The sequence below is a fragment of the Ursus maritimus genome, unplaced genomic scaffold (assembly GCF_017311325.1).
Source record: "Ursus maritimus isolate PB19 unplaced genomic scaffold, ASM1731132v1 scaffold_20, whole genome shotgun sequence".
Lineage (NCBI taxonomy): Eukaryota > Metazoa > Chordata > Mammalia > Carnivora > Ursidae > Ursus > Ursus maritimus.
Genome location: NW_024424453.1, coordinates 56,152,070 through 56,169,502, shown reverse-complemented (window position 1 = coordinate 56,169,502; position 17,433 = coordinate 56,152,070). Strand labels below are relative to the sequence as shown.

At 39.8% G+C, this 17,433-nt stretch overlaps 1 protein-coding gene across 4 annotated transcripts in view; it reads left to right on the top strand.

Annotated features, from left to right (window-relative positions):
• ANO10 (anoctamin 10) overlaps positions 1-17,433 on the top strand; it is a 244,647-nt gene that overhangs the window by 141,343 nt on the left and 85,871 nt on the right. The window contains exon 12 of one of the 4 annotated variants that reach the window (XM_040637032.1): positions 10,657-13,123. The exons of the other annotated variants lie outside the window; for them this stretch is intronic. Within the exon in view, the coding sequence (XP_040492966.1) occupies positions 10,657-10,683 (27 nt within the window). The 3' untranslated portion in view covers positions 10,684-13,123. Of the gene's footprint in view, positions 1-10,656; positions 13,124-17,433 lie in introns of those variants that run through there. 4 annotated transcript variants of the gene reach the window in all.

Genomic DNA, 17,433 nt, shown 5'->3' with positions numbered 1-17,433 from the left:
ACTCTGTGTTGTATATTCTGTGGGTCTTAACAAATGCATGCCATGTATCTACCATTATAATATCATAAGAAATAGTTTTACTATCCTCAAAAATCTCCTACATGTCACCTGTTCATTCCACCTTTCCTCCCACCACCCAACCCCCCAGCCACCGTTGATCTTTTTACTGTCTTTACAGTTTTGCCTTTTCCAGAAAGTCATATAAAGTCATATAGTATGTAGCCTTTTTAGATTAGATTCTTTCACCTAGTAAAATATATTTAAAGTCCTACATGCCTTTTCATGGCTTCATAGCTCATTTCTTCTCATCACTGAATAGTATGCCATTGTATAGATGTACCATGGTTTGTTTATTCAGTCATGTACTGACATGACATCTCAGTTGCTTCCAGTTTTTGGCAATTATGAATAAAGCTGCTATAAACTACAATGTAATTTTTATACTACAATTGTAATTGTTGATACTTTTCTTAAGTTAAGCAGTGCTGACATTTGATAGACCATGCTTTGACTGATCATTTACAGTAAGTAGGTCCAAGAATGTTTCCAGATGGTACTAGCCATCACAAAAGCAGGCAGTCAAGCTCCTTGCCTTGTGGAGCTTGTAGCTCTTCTAGTGAAGAGCTAAGTTACATAAAAAATATATCTAAGAACTTAAATACGTAAACAGACATGTGAACCCCTACAGAACTTTTAGGTACTTTAGTTATTAGAAGATTAAACGCTAGACACTGAGCTATGTTTAAGGAATGATCAGAGACCCAAGGCAGTGGGCTTCCTTAGGAAGGGTCCTAAACAAGAAGTCTTTGACTGTGGTATCTTTATTTGTGATAGTTATATTTCTAAAGATAAAAGTTATGGCCCTTGGCACTTTCAGAAACTTTCCAATTTTTCACTCCTTACAGTACAGACCATTGAAACAATGGTCTTAGCAAATCCTGGAACACTGTAAAAGAGAATAGTGAAAGGTCCCTCTCTGGGTCATGTGCTGTGAAGTCCTAATCAATAGCAGATTAAATCAGTATAAACCTGAAATAACTGTCAGGAAAGCAAAGCATGAAAAGAAACCATTTGATATAGGACTGAAAACCCACTTAGAGGTTTGGAGAAGGGATTTTCATACCACCACCACCCTCTAACCTATCAAGGTTGCTTGGCTTGAAGTCTGGGTGCATTCATTCCAACAGTAGGCACACAGGTGCTTCGTGAGCTTGAAAAGCTTGATTTACAAATAAAAATTATTAAAAAAGAAAAGAAAAGCTTAATTTACATTCAGAGTTTGTGTGAGGGCCAGAAACCCCATAAGATCACTCCTTTCTACAGTCCTCAATCCAGGGGGGACCATGCGCAGACATGCCAAGTGCTGTGTGGCACTTCTTTCACTGGAGAAATGTCCCTCACCACCGTCCCCACGTGCTCTGTCCCTGTGGCTCCTGCACAGGAACTTTCCATTCTTCCAGGGCATTTCCTGTTACAGAAAATCTCTTGGGTTAGAGATGGTTCCTTCATCTATCCTTGCAGCACTTTTCCAGAACTGTGTGCCACCCTATACTGCACATTGGGGATAACGATGGTGACTGAAACAATTGTGGCAATTAAGAAACTGACATGCAGAACAGATCAGAATCCTTTAGAATTACCTGCCCAGCCAGCATAGTACCCACAGCTATTTTTTGACTGTGGTATTATATAATGCACATGAGGAGGCGCTGCTGAAAATTATAAGACCTTGTGGCCAAAGCAGGGAAGTAATTAATTTTGCTATGAAAGAAAAACAGCTTGTGGATTGAACTATTTATATTAAAACTTAAAATATGACCCAAGGGGCGCCTGGGTGGCACAGCGGTTAAAGCGTCTGCCTTTGGCTCAGGGCGTGATCCCGGCGTTATGGGATCGAGCCCCACATCAGGCTCCTCCGCTATGAGCCTGTTTCATCCTCTCCCACTCCCCCTGCTTGTGTTCCCTCTCTCGCTGGCTGTCTCTATCTCTGTCAAATAAATAAATAAAATCTTAAAAAAAAATAAAATAAAATAAAATATGACCCAAAATGCTTGCATTACACTTTCTCAGGCAACTCAAAAGAATACTTATGCTCAAATGCTAAGAAGTCCATCACTGAGATGAAAGCTAAAAAAAGTGTCAGTGTTTTCCCGTTGGGAAAACTCTAACTTCCTCTGTATCTTACTTTAATTCTCTTTACTACTTGGTTTGTGCATATCTCAATCTGACATAGTTGTTACTATTGCAGATAAAGTTGAAAGAGCTAAGGATTCACTGCATCATTCTGTTGTGCAGTCTTCTTAATTTTTCAAGGTATAATTTGCATACAATAAAATGCACTCATTTTAAGTGTTTGGTTTGACAAGTCTTGACAATTGTATATACCCATGTAATGGCCACTACAGAACAACTTAGAATATTTCCACATCTCCAGAAAGTTCCTCCTCTCTCTGCAGTTAGTCTCTTCCCCATCAGAGACCATTGCTGAAGTGCTTTCTATCACTGTGAAATACAGTGGCCTGTTCTAGAAATTTATGTGAATGAAACAACACCGTAAATACTGTTTGCATCTGGCTTTTTTATTTAGCATAATGCTTTTGAGTTTCATCCATGTCATTGTGTGTAGTGTGGTGTGTTTTTTGTATTGCTGAGTAGTATTCCGTTACCTGAATATACTACAATTTTCTTACCCATTCACCTGCTGATGAACATTTTGGTTGTTCCCTTATTTTTACTATTATGAGTGAAGCTGCAGTGAACATTCTCATTAATGCTTTTTCATGTACATATGTCTTCATTGCCCTTGGGTAAATACCTCAGGATGGATTTGCTAAGTCTTATGGTAAGTATATGTTTAACTCCATAACAAACTGTCAAACTGTTCTCAAAGTGTTTCTAACACTTTATACTTCCACCAGCAAAGGTTGTGAGTTGTACTCCAAATCCATGCCTGTATTTGATATTGTCAGTTTTTTAGTTTTGTTTTGTTTTAGCCATTGTAACAGGTGTGTGGTGATATCTCCTTGTGGTTTTAATTTGTGTTTCCTTGGTGACTGATTATGTTAGAGCATCTTTTCATGTGTTTATTAGCATTTTATATGTCTCCTTTTTGTGAATGTCCTGTTCAGTTATTATTCCCATTTCTTTATTGCATTGTCTTTTCAGGTCCTTTTTGTATTCTCTACACAAATCTGTTTTCAAACATAGGCAGATATTTACTCCCAATCGGTGACTTGCCATTTCATTTACATGTTCTTTTCTGAAAAATCTTTCACCGCAAGGTCCTGAAGATTTTCTTCTATGAATTTTCCAGTTTTAGCTTTTATGTTTAGTTCTATGATGCATTTCAAATTAATTTTTGTATATAGTATGAGATAGATTGAGGTTCATTTTTTTTCCTGTATGGATAGCCAGTTGTTACTCTAACCATTTGGTGAAGAAACCCTTTTCCACATATTGATTACTTTGGCATCTTTGTCTAAATTCAACTAATCTTATATGTATGGCTCAGTTATTTTATTCTGTTTATCTATATATCTATATCTTTATGTTTTAAAGTTTTAAGTGGTTTTAAATTTTTATATCAGATATTATTGGTCCCCAACTTTGTTGTTCTTTTTCAAAATTATTTTGCTATTCTGTGTTCTCTACATTTCCATATGAATTTTAGAAATCAATGGGCTGATTTCTACCAAAAAAAAAAAAGCCTTTGATTTTTTTGATTGATTGATTCAGTAGATCAATTTGGAAACAGTTGACTGACATTTTAACAATATTGAGTATTCTAATCCATGAACATTATGTATCTCTTTAGGTTCTCTTTAAAATCTCTCTCTTCTTTTTAAGATTTTATTTATTTGACAGAGAGAGACAGCCAGCGAGAGAGGGAACACAAGCAGGGGGAGTGGGAGAGGAAGAAGCAGGCTCCCAGCGGAGGAGCCTGATGCGGGGCTCGATCCCAGAACGCTGGGATCACGCCCTGAGCCGAAGGCAGACGCTTAACGACTGCACCACCCAGGTGCCCCTCTTTAAAATCTCTTCATGGGCTCAGTCCTTAGGCGTCGGCCTTCGGCTCAGGGCGTGATCCCAGTGTTCTGGGATCGAGCCTCGCATCAGGCTCCTCCGCTGGGAGCCTGCTTCTTCCTCTCCCACTCCCCCTGCTTGTGTTCCCTCTCTCGTTGTCTCTCTCTATCTCTGTCAAATAAATAAATAAAATCTTTAAAATAAATAAATAAATAAAATCTCTTTATAGATTTTGTTGTACAGGATTTACAGTTTTTGTTAAATTCACCCATAACTATTTTATGTTTGTAGATTCTATTGTAAATTGTATATTTACATCAATTTCCAATTTTGATTACTAGTGTATAGAAGGAAAACTTATTTTTATCATGTTCCTATATCCTGCACCTTTGCTAAATTTACTTATTAGTGATAGTAATTTGTTTTTGTTTTATTTTTTTCCATACATTTTTTAAAATATTTTTTTATTATATATGTTAGTCACCATAGAGTACATCCCTGGTTTTTTATGTAAAGTTCGATGATTCATTAGTTGCGTATAACACCCAGTGCACCATGCAATACATGCCCTCCCCACCACCCATCACCACCCTATCCCATTCCCCTACCCCCCTCCCCTCTGAAACCCTCAGTTTGTTTCTCAGAGTGCATAGTCTCTCATGCTTCATTCCCCCTTCTGATTACCCCCCCTTTCTTTATCCCTTTCTTCTCCTACCGATCTTCCTATTCGTTAGGATTTATTGTATATGCAACCATGTCATCTGCAAATAAAAAATGTTCTTCTTCCTTTACAGTCTGTAGGCCTTATATTTACTTTTCTTGCCTGGCTGAACTGAAGGCTAGAACCTCCAGTTCAGGAATGTTGAATAGAAGTAGCAAAAGTTGACATGCTTGCTTTGATTTTGATTTTAAGGAAAAGCAGTTAGGTTTTCATCATTGGTGTATTGTTAGCTGTAGTTTATTCCTAGATGCCTTTTTAGGTTCAGGAAATTTCCCCCTATTTCTGTTTTACTGAGTTTTTTTTATCATGCATGAATATTGAATTTTGTCAGAATTTTCTCTGTGTGATAGGTCATTTTTCTCCTTTATTCTGTTAATGTGTTGAATTGCATTTACTAACTTTCTATTGTAAAACCAAACTTTCGTTACCAAGATATATCCCACTTGGGTATATTTTATTACAGATTGTTGGATCCAATTTCCTAATATTTTGCTAAGGACTTTTATATCTATGCCAGTAAGTGATATTGGTCTATAACCTTCTTTTCTTGTATTGTCTTTGTCAAGTTTTGGTATCAGAGTAATACTCTCCTCATAAATTTCCTTCCTCTTCCTTTTTTCTGAAAGAGATTATGTAGGATTGTTTTTTTTTTCTTTTTTATTCCTATTATTTATTCCTTAAATGTTTGATATAATTTTCCAGTAAAACTATTTGAGCCTGAGAAGTTTTTGAATTATGAATTTGATATCTTTAATAGCTATAGGGAGGTATTCACATTTTCTATTTCTTCCTGTGTCAGTTTTAGTGATTGGTTCTTTTAAGCAACTTGTCTATTTTATCCAAGTTGTTAGATGTATTGGCATAAAGTTATTGATATTACTTTCTCATTATTCTAATTTTTGTAGAATCTTTAATGGTATCCCCTTTCTCATTCCTGATGTTGGTAATTTCTCTCTTCTCTTTTTACTCTTAATCTGTTTAGCTAGGGTTTATCAATTTTATTGATATTTTCAAAACCAACTTTTGATTTCACTGATTTTCTCTACTGTGTGTTTCCTATTTCACTGATGTATGAATTTTCTTTTAGTATTTTCTTTATTCTGTTTGATTTGGTTTGGTTCTTTTTCTAGCCCCTCTTAATTCTATTTCATGAAAGACTTCTTAGACTCGATCCCCTAGCTCTTCTATTGAAGTTTTTATTTGGAGAGTCATTTGGTAATTTTCAAGAACTCTTTCTGGTTTTCTGATTTTTCCTTTTTCACAAGTGTCTGTTCTTGCTATGTGAATGCAAGGTTTTCTTAGTTCTCCCTGAAGGGTCTTTTTTAAAAACAAAATAAAAACCTTCTCTCTGTTCCCTGAATTATTTGTTTCCTCTGGCATCCATTTTCTTCTTTTTCACTTTGGGGTATGTATATATAGCTGTGTGTCTGTCTATGTATCTTTTTTTTTTTTTTTTTTGAAGACGTTTCTCAGATGTCTGGTGAGTCTTGGCTCTCTGTTTATATTTGAGGATTAGCCGATAGCATGGCTTGCTCAGGATAGAGGCAGAGTCTCTGCTTTATGCTGGGTGACTGCTGGTGGGCAGATTATACTGCCCATCCTTTAGGGCTAGTGCATGGAATGTGTTGCTAAACTCCCCTCTCAAGAAAGTTCATTAATTTCTCTAGCAAAGACCTCTTTTATGTGTGCATATGAAAGTTCTTTTAGCTGTAAGCCATTTGCACACAGGGCTGTGGGGAGGGAATGAGCCCCCATATCACTGTTCCCCCCGTCATGAGAACAGTGTGCAAGTACTGAGCCTTTCCAAGGTTCTGTCGAGTTGGTTGGCTTCTCCCATAGCTAAAGCTCCCACCTCCATCTGGGTTCTAGGTTCAATTTCCTATGCTCAGTTTCATCATCCTATACTCTTTCATCTGTTTTCAGATTTCCATAAATTTGTAGAAATTTCCCATGTGTTCATTGTCTCCTTCCCATTTCCTTTGTTATTATGAAATTGCACCTTTTGTATTTCTTTGCTGTTCTTTGGATGGTCTCTCCAGATGGCTCTGAGAGATAGATGGGAATCTTATCTTAAACCAATGTACTTCATTCCTTTTTAGCTGCTCTGCAGAGTAGTCTATAATGTGCCTGATTTCTACTCTGTGCTGTGTGCGCCTGAGCAAGTTGTTTAACCTCTCTGTTCCTCCTTCTTAAAATAGAGCTAATAGTACCTACTTCATACAGTTTTTGTGAGGACTAAATGAATTACTGTATATGAAGCCCTTAGAATAATTTATAGCATAGGTAAGACATACATAAAGGTTCTTTTTGCTATGCTTAGGCTGTAGCCTAGCTGTTTGTGCACACCTCACAGTTGGCTCTGTTTGTGTTATACCAGTGCTGTGATAGGTGTCCCAGCTTAGTTTCATGCTCTGGGTGCGTTGTGAGAGTCTGTCTACTAAAGGTCAACAATGCTGAGGGGAAGCCACCATGCATTCTGGATTTTCATAGAGATGCCATGTTACTTTCTTACTATTGTACCCTCCCACCAATGGTGTATATAAGAAATTCTCTTGTTTTTCATCTTGTTTCTAACCTGATAGATGAATGCAAATGAATAATGTACTTCCATCCCTCAGAGAGCTATGGTAATAATTAAATAAACACATTAAAGTAGATTTGTATTTAGAATCTCTAATAATCTTGAGGTGCCGAATGAGGCCCCCTCACTCACCAGGAATGTGCCCATGAAGCAAGACAGGTGGAGGCTGGGAGGGGCCAACCGTGGTGGTGGAAGAGCTAGAGGTCATCCACAGCCAGAAGCACAGGCCCTCCTGTCACAGCTGAGCCTCATCAGTCCCACCAGCCAGGGCTGAGCTTTACCAACACACAAAAAGCAACTTTTTGCCTATGACTCTTGGAAGCCTGAGCAGAAGCTTCTGATGGCACTGGCCTGTGGTGGCAGCTGAGAAGTACCTTCATCAGGAGCATCCCACCCAGAGCCTGACATGGCACCACACATTTCAGCCATGTCACGTCCTTGCCCACACGCACCCACTCCATGCCCCAAGCTTCTCTGCACAAGTCATCCTTCCTCTGTGGCCCACAGGCAAGTGCTGCCATGGGCCACTAGAGCCATGTTCCATCACCATCGAGCTTTTTCTCACCCTCAGCCTGGTTGCACATGACTGCATATGGAAACCTTGCTCCGCCCTGATGGTACCACCATGTCTGTTACCCACCTAACTGGGGGATGTTCAGGCTTGTTATTCTTCCTTTACTAGGGAAGTGCACGGGGTAGAGAACTGGCGTCTAAAGGCAGTCCCAGTCCTTTTCACTCAACAGCACTGACTCCTGAAGGGGAGGTGCTGTGGCTACCAACAGAATAGAACAGAAGGTGAAGGTGACATGGTGGCAGGAGGTGGTAGTAGTGGAGATGGGTGGACACAAAGTGGGTCAGGGACAGAAAGGGGTGCACACAGTCAGCCATTGCTCGTAGAGCCACCCAGTGGCCTTGGGCCTAGAGTTTGCCCACCTTGCACTAAATGGTGCTGCCTCTTTACTCATGACCTAGTTCCGCACAACTCAAGGGGCCCAGAAACCTTGTCTCACCCTTGTAGAAACATGGGTTTAGAAGTTCATGGCAGGGGCGCCTGGGTGGCTCAGTCATTAAGCGTCTGCCTTCGGCTTAGGGTGTGATCCTGGAGTTCTGGGATCAAGCCCCACGTCGGGCTCTTCCGCTGGGAGCCTGCTTCTTTCTCTCCCACTCCCCCTGCTTGTGTTCCCTCTCTTGCTGGCTGTCTCTCTCTCTGTCAAATAAATAAATAAAATTAAAAAAAAAATAATTGTTTAAAAAAAAGTTCATGGCATACAAGACATTGGTTTAAGTCTAATTGGAGAGTTAATAGTCTGCATTTCCTGTCTACTGCTAATTTCATTTGATGTTAATGGGAATCTGTAATATGTAAGAGAACTCATGTAGAAATATTTTCTGTGTGGAAATATTTTCAGAATATTTTATTGTTACAGTGAGTAAAAGGAGGACGTGGAGGAGTTTTGTGGAGCAAATCAAATTATTTCAGCTTAAACTCAAAAACTTTTCAGGGCTGCATTGTCTTGTGCTAAAACCATCCTTCCAAGAAGGGGGAAACAGGTATAGGTATCGTGGAAACTGTTAAACTTCTCCTTAGAACAGATTTTTCTAAAGTGTGTCTTAGACCTTTAAGAAGATTCACCTGCTGGGTGCTGTATGGATCTTGTTGAACAATAGTCTCCATTGTAAAGGGTTTCTTGACAAGGACTCTGGGATCAGCATTTATAACAGGCCTCCAGGGTTTTAATATTTCTGTTTTATAAGTAACAAAGGTCACATGTAGCACAGTGGGGATATGTTGTTATCTTCCCTTTCGTAGGTACTAAGCTGGGAACAAAGTGAGGGTTCCTGACCCTTCTTCCTGTGTTCATTCATCCACTGTCTTTGTTGGCAGGAACTCAGTGAAAGTGAGGTAAAGAAACTTGAGCGATTATTCTAAGATCACACAAAACTCCCGTGGGAGTAGGAAATGGGGGTCCTTGAGTCTTGGTTGATCAGATCCTGAGCCCATTGGGCCCCAGATACACGATGGTACAGCTGTCCCTGTAGCACTGAGCTCCGTCACAAGTGGCAGCTTCTCAGAGCACATTAGTTAATTCGATTTCCATCTGGTGCTGATCTCCTCCTCGCAGTTGATTTTGAGAATAGAATTTGTAGTTTATAGATGGAAAACAAAAAGCATATTGTGAACTAGGAGACTGTTGGAAACATACATTTATTCTAAAGTGAAACATGAGCACATTTTTGCAATAAGCTCTGCCTGTCAGGGTAAGCTCTGATGTGTGTGGTTAGCATTCGGCTAAGAAGTATTTCATGTAGTAAGTTATTAATCATAATGTCAAGTTCAATTCTATAGGAGTCTTTTTATCTACTTTTCTCTCTGGATATTTCAAATTATGATAAAAGCTTTACTCTTTATTAGATTCAGGATTGACTAATTTAGTTTTTAGCAACTGTTATTCTAGATCCTATTAAATACCATCCATAAATTGAGATAACAACTGTACCAAAACATGTCAAGTTTATAGAATGGAGATGCACTGTTGGGTGATTATCATGCTACATTATAGATATCTCTGGAGCAAGATTTATAAGTAACAAATAGTGGAAAGCTTCAAGTGTGAAAAACACATACCTACTAACTGCATTTCATTCATAAGAATACTCTACTCCCTTACTCCGTGATTACCACTACCTCTGATACACAAATCAAGTTGATCCTATGCCTTGATTCATGGTACAGGCATCTTTGCTTGTATTTTATTTCATTTATTCCCACTTTTGTGGCCCTCCCACACTGGTATCAATGTCCATCCTTCCTTCCCACTCATTTATTTAAATTGTGTTGTTTTGTGTATGTTCTTAAATTTATATGTATAGTTTTGGGCTCTGAACCTCTATTTTTCACTCATTACTATGTTTATGATGTCTGTATTTCTGTATATGTATCTGGTTCATTGTTTCATACCGCTGCATAGATTTCCATCTTCTGAATGTAACAGAATTTATTTGTCCATTCTCCTGGTGATAGGCATCTATTCTGCCTCCAAGTCTTTGCTTCTAAAGCCAGTGCTACATAAGGATGCACAGCCTGATACTTGCTCCCTTGGGCTCACAGTGCAGCACAAGTGGAGAAAATGCCCAGGGTTTGCAGATGGCTAGCATCTCGAAGGTAAAAATTAGTGCCACCAGTGTAACATGGAACTTCTAGAGCTATGTTACATTTTGTGTAAAGATGACATTCAAAAGTGCTGTTGAGATTACTATTAATTACAAACTGTACTGTCTGAAGATTCCATTTTTGTTACGTTGTTTTCCTTTTCTTCTCATGACTCTGCAGGTGCTGCTGCCTGGCACTCCCTGCTGAGCACCGGGTCCACGGGAGGGAGGCAGCCCCAGGTATCTGAGGAGTGGACAAAAGTAGCGTGTCAGTTTCTATTTAAAGAAAGTGATTATTTCATCATGTAGCAGATATTTAAGTGTTTTTTATGTTAAATATTCTCTTTGTTTTTCTTCATCTTCATGCATCAGAAATTAAAGTTAACGTTTTGTTCCTGTTGTACTTAGACCTTGCTCTAGAATAGCTGTGCCTGGAGTATATCACTCTACAGAGTAAATACAGCCTCATGTACCAGGATATTATAGTTCTTTATATGTCTTGTTCATCTTTGCGCCTTAAGACCTAGAGTCAGAGCCTGATGCCAAAAAAGAAAAAAAAGTTTGGGACCGATGTTTGATTAATTCTGTTGTTACGTTTGGAAATTTTGTAAGCCCAGTTTACTCAGAGACTCAGAAGATCAAACATACAGCACCCATGTAGTTCTGGGAGGGTCCTCACTGGTAAAAGGGCAAGAGAATAATAACCAGCAGGTCAGATGAGTTTAATTCAGCTGGTCTGAAGAAGGATCTGTGGGATGAAAGCTGCCCCATGGGGCTGGCCCTCTTCCCCTGCTCACCATCCCATGTCCCGTCTGCAGTCCTGGAAGACCTTTGGGCCTGGCTGGCCGTCACTCTCTGAGGACCCTTTCCCAGGTGCACATCTCTGCCCATGCTTCACTGCGATAGCAGCCCACTTCCTTGACCTCTCTCCTGCAGTGACCTGTCTGACCCCTGACATCAGCCCTCATGTCACAGTCATGCCCTAACGTTGTCAGTGCCTATGGCAACTGGCCAGAGTTAAAACTCATCCCTGGCCTCAGATGGCTGCTTGTGCCGCCTAACAGTCGTGTGTGTTTTCTTGGCCTGTCCCTTTTCCCACTCTGCTGGATGACAGTTGCAAGCCTTCTCATCTTGCAGTCCTCCAGTGTGCCCTCCCCTCTCCCTCTCTGCTGGTGACCTCGCTTCCTTCCCACTCTCCTGCACCTACACAAGTTTCTGACCTTCTCTCCTGTTCCTGCGGGGAACCGCGCCTCTGCGCCTGTAAGTAGGTCCCACGCATGGGCTGGACCCCTTCCGTCACCTCTCAAGCACGTGCTGCCTCTGTCCTCCCTGCTCCCCCTACCCTCCACATTACCACTTCCTGTCCCCTCAGCAGCACACAAACCTATGCCAGCGTTTCTCTCCCTTCTTGACCTCAAATCTCCCTCCAATTGCTGCCCTGCTTCTCTTTAAACAATGCTCCTTTAGAAAAAAACGCCCACTCTCGCAGTCTCCAATTATTCCTCTTACATTTTCTCTTTACCATCACTCCGCCAAAATGCCACTTCTCAAGGTCACCAGTGAGCAGCATTGCTGACACCATCGTCATTCCTCAGGCCTCATCCTACTTGACTCCCTTCTGCTGGAAACACTTTTCTGTTTGACTTAACGTCACCTGCTTTTCCTCCTGCCTTTCTGGCCACTCTTCCTTAGTGTATCTTTCTCCCTCTCTGCTTCTAGCCATCTTCTCCTCCTTCCCTGTGTGTGCCTGTGTTTGCATATGTGCATGTGCATATGTGCGTGTCTTCACATGCACGTGTGTTTCTGACCCCCTCTGCCCTCTGAGGCTAGGCTGCCTCCCACCCTGTCTTTGGACCCATCTCCTGATCTGCATTCAACCCCTTGGCGATTTCATCTTTGTTACAAGTGCCGTTTAGATGCTTCTGAATCTGAAATTTTCATTCACAGCTCTGTAAACAAAAGCTCCTGTTTGACTTCTTCATTAAGGTTAGGTGTCTCAAAATTAATATTTCCAAAGATAAGCTCCTGGTGTCCTCAAAGCCACCCTTTCTGCAGACTTTTCTGTCACGATCAGTGGAAACTTCATCTTTCCACTGGCTTAGGCCTAAAACCTCCAGTTCCCCAGCTCCCCATTTTCTCATGTCCCCATCTGTCTGCAGGCCAATCCATCTGGCTCCTCCTTCAGAGCCAGAGCACTCCTCTCACCACCCCCACTGCCCCCCACTGGCACAGGCCACCACCATCTCTCATCATCCACTAACTGGCCCCTGCTGCTACCCTCCCTTCCTAGTCTAGTCTCAACACAGCAGCCATAGTGATCTGTTAATTACTTTACCCAGACCATGTTATTCCTCCACCCAGAAACTTCCATCATGTTTCCATTCCATGCACTGTGAAGCCTGTGGCCTCACAATGACCTGTGTAAAAGTCAGTCACATATGATTCCATGTATATGAAATGTCCAAAATAAGCAAATCTATAGATATAGAAAGTAAGCTAATGAATGTCTAGTTTTAGGGGATATAGGGGCTTGGTAAGTGATAGCTAAGGAGGCTGGTTGTTTGGAGGGGCATAAGGAAGTTGTTCTAAAATGGACTGTGGTGATGGTTGCACAACCCTGTGAATATATTAAAAGCCATTGAATTATACACTTTAGATGGGAGAATTATAAACTAATAAAGCTGTTTTTTTTTAAAGGAGAATGCATTTACAAGCCTAGAGAGCATTAGGGAAGTCTCTTTTAGAATTGCCCTGCAGCCTGTTTTATTAGTAATATCTTTAGCGTTTGAGGGTGGATTTGACTTTTAGAATAGGAAAAATAATTTGGTACCAAATCTTGGGAGTTTACTGGGTGGCCAAACTGCATAATACAATTGGAAATAGAAAACCAATGACAATAAAAAGCCATTTTCACTCACTTGCTCTGGCTGTACATCTAAGAGTTCCAAAAATCTTTTGTGGTTTTTCCATTCCACTTCTTTAAAATAATTATAGAGCCTCCCAGACTCATTGCTGATGTGAACAGCAGTTATTTGAATGTATAAGTTCTAGCGTATTTGTTTAAAATCCCTCTATATTACTTTATAGTCTTATCTAAGTGCATTTGGATTCCTCAGTTACATTGAAGTGTTCTTGTGTGGAAGGGTTTGTGTTTTATTTCTTTTGTAATCTCTGCCGCCCCTCTGCTACCCCATCCTCCATCTCTAACCACCACACCTAAACAAAGCCATAAGAAAGGTGCTTTAAAATTCTCATTATTTGACTGGTAGCTATCATAGTTCACTTTCCCTGGGAAGCAAACTCTGAGACAGAAGCTAGTGTGGAGGATGTTTATTAGGGACAGCTCTTAATCACCACCTGAAAAGAAGGGAAAAAAGCAGGAAGGAGCAGAGGGAGAAGGTGGGCAGCAGTACAGTCTCAACAGAGACCTTAGCTGATTCCACACTGAGCTCTTTTTTTTTTTTTTAAAGATTTTATTTATTTATTTGACACAGAGAGAGAGAGAGCCAGCGAGAGAGGGAACACAAGCAGGGGGAGTGGGAGAGGAAGAAGCAGGCTCCCAGCAGAGGAGCCTGATGCGGGGCTCGATCCCAGAATGCTGGGATCACGCCCTGAGCTGAAGGCAGATGCCTAAGGACTGAGCCACCCAGGTGCCCCATCCACACTGAGCTCTTAAGCTGGGATGATCCTGCATAGTTGTCCGAAGTTGGGACACAGTCACCAGACGTTTTTTTTTTTTTTAAGATTTATTTATTATATGCAAATGATGAATCACTAAATTCTGCCTCTGAAACTAATAGAACACTGTATGTTAATTAAGTTGAATTTAAATAAGAAATTTTTAAAAATATTTATTTATTTGAGAAAGAGAGAGAGTGCAAACAGGATGAGGGGCAGAGGGCAAGGGAGAAAATCTGAATCAGACTCCCGGCTGAGCACAGGGACTCCATCTCAGGACCCTGAGACCATGCCCTGAGCCAAAATCAAGAGTCAGATGCTTAACTGACTGAGCCACCCAGTTGCCCCTCAGTGGCCAGGCTTTTGTTATTCACCCCTCATGAACTAGTCTTTGGGCGCAGGCTGCCTCAGGGAAAGGTTGGGCATTGGTGTGCCTTCCAGCAACACCCTCAAAACCTGGGGGAATGCATCCTACAGTCCTGATGGGGCATATAGGGGCATGTCCCTGCATTCTCTACAATTACTTTACACTCCCAAGGATTACTCCTCTCAAGATTCAACTCCTTAAGCAACTGTTGCTGTGACAGTATGCTTAAAGGCCAAAATTCAGATGTTATAAATTTGTGCTGTGATATGCTTTGAAAATAAGGAGAGTTTCTTCTTACCAGATCAGCACTAACTTTAAGACTATATACGATACCTACTATCAATGCTATATTATAAAGCCTAAGCAACAGAAGAGACTGCCTGGACTTGTTGAACATCTAGTCCATTCACAGAAGTTCATCTGTGAATATGGTAAAAGCCAAGGAATTTATGACCAACATGCGGCTTTTCAGAACTGTACCACAGTTTGATAGAAGCACTTTTTAACCGACTGCTCTATTGTATCACAAAAGATGGCACAAGTGTTCTCGTTTAATATTTTCTAAAGCATAGGGTCCTTTAATGTGGCTTTGGTTCATGTGGGCTTGAATATTATGTTCAGGAATCTTATTTAAAGTTTATCACTTGGTTTTTAAAAATGTATCACAAATGACAAAGTTATCGATATAAGATTCCTTTATTATAACCAGGGAACTCTCTAAGATATCTGATTCTAGTACAGGTGAAAAGCCAGATATGTAATTTTTCACAGCTTCATGAATTAGATTTTCTGTATTTTCAGTTGCATTCACAGGCAACTATTTTTCTACTTGATTCTAAAAACAATGGTAAAGACTAATAGAACAAAAGTCAGTTGTTTTCCCATACACCAGCAATGAAATTGGAATTTGAAATTTAAAACACAATACCATTTACATTAGCACCCCCCCAAAAAAGTTGGAGTAGTTAGGCATAAGTCTAACAAAATATGTGTAAGATCTTTACAAGGGAAACTATAGAACTCTGATGAAATATATCAAAGAAAATATAAGCAAATGGAGAGGTAGTCTATGTTCATGGATGGGAAGGCTCACTATTGTTAGGATGTCAGTTCTTCCCAACTTGATCTATATAGATTCAGTGCAATCCCAATCAAAATTCCAGCAAGCTCTCTTGTGGATATCAACAAATTGATTCTAAAGTTTATGTGGAGAGGCAGACCCAGAAGACCCAGAATAGCCAACACAATACTGAAGAAGAACAAAGTCAGAAAACTGACACTGCCTGGTTTCAAGACTTACGATAACATTTCAGGAATCAAGACTGTGGTATTGGCAAAAGAATAGAGAAATGGATCAATGGAACAGAACAGAGGGACCAGTAATATACCCACGTATATACAATCAGCTGGTCTTTGACAAAGAAGCAAAGGCAATTCGATGGAGAAAAGATAGTCTTTTCAACAAATGGTAGTGAACAACTGGACATCCACATGCAAACTAATGAATGTAGACACACACACACACACACACACACACACACACACACACACACGAACCTTAAGCCTTTCATAAAAATTAACTCAAAATGGATCACAGACCTAAATGTAAAATACAAAAGTATAAAACTTCTAGAAAATCTAGGTGACCTAGGGTTTGTCAATGATTTTTAAGATACAGTTCCAAAAGCGTGAAAGAAATAATTGACAAGTTGGACTTTTTTAAATTAAAAACTTATGCTCTGCAAAAGATAATGGTGTAAGAGACTGAAAAGACAAGCAGACTGAGAGAAAATATGTGCCAAAGATACCTCTCTTAAAGGACTTGTATCTAAATGTACAAAGAACTCTTACAACTCAACATAATAAAACAACCGGTGAATAAACAATCCAACAGCTCATTCACTGTTGGTGGGAATGCAAAATGGTACAGCCTTTACAGATTGGATTCTTTCATTTAGTTATGGAAGATAATACGGCAGTTTCTCACAAAGCTAAACATACTCCTTACCATACATTTTAGCAATTGCCTACGTATTTTTACCTAACTAAATATTTACCTAACATTTAGATATTTACCCAGCTAAATCAAAAACATGTCCACACAAAAACCTGCACATGTATGTTTATAGGAGATTTATTCATGGCTGACGAAACTGGAAGCAATCAAGATGTCCTTTCATGACTAGATAAATAAGCTGTGGTACATCCATACAAATGGAGTGTGTTTCAGTGTTAAGAAGAAATGAGCTATCAAGCCATGAAAAGATATAGAGGAAACTTAAATGCTTATAACTAAATGGAAGAGTTCGATCTGTAAAGGCTACAATCATGTAGGAGCCCAGCTGTATGACATTGTAGAAAAGACAGACTATTGAGACAGTAAAAAGATTAGTGGTCACCAGAGGTTTGAGAGGAGGGAGGAAGGATGGGACGAGTAGGTGACCCACAGATGTTTAGGGCAGTAAAACTATTATGATAAGTACTAGTGGGTACATGACATTATGTATTTGTGCAAACCCATACAACGAACCCTGATTTGAACTGTGGACCTTAATTAATAATGTGTCATTATTGGTTCATCAGTTGTAACAAATGCACCACACTAATACAAAATGTTAATACTAGGGGAAACTGAAGGAATGGAGGGTATATGGGAACTCTGTACTTTCTATGCAATTTTTTTTCAAAACTAAAACTGTTCTAAAAAATTTTCTTAATAAAAATAATAGTAAAACATCATTAGAATTTGTCATGTTCCAATATAAATTAGATTTATGTAAGCCAAAAACATAAGGTCTTTATCCTTGTGCGGAACTGAATAGATGTATTTTCTTCTTCCTCTCCTTACCTTTTTTCCTTCCTTCAGTCCTCCAACCTTCCCAGATGCTTTTCATCGTGAACAGAAAGTTCACA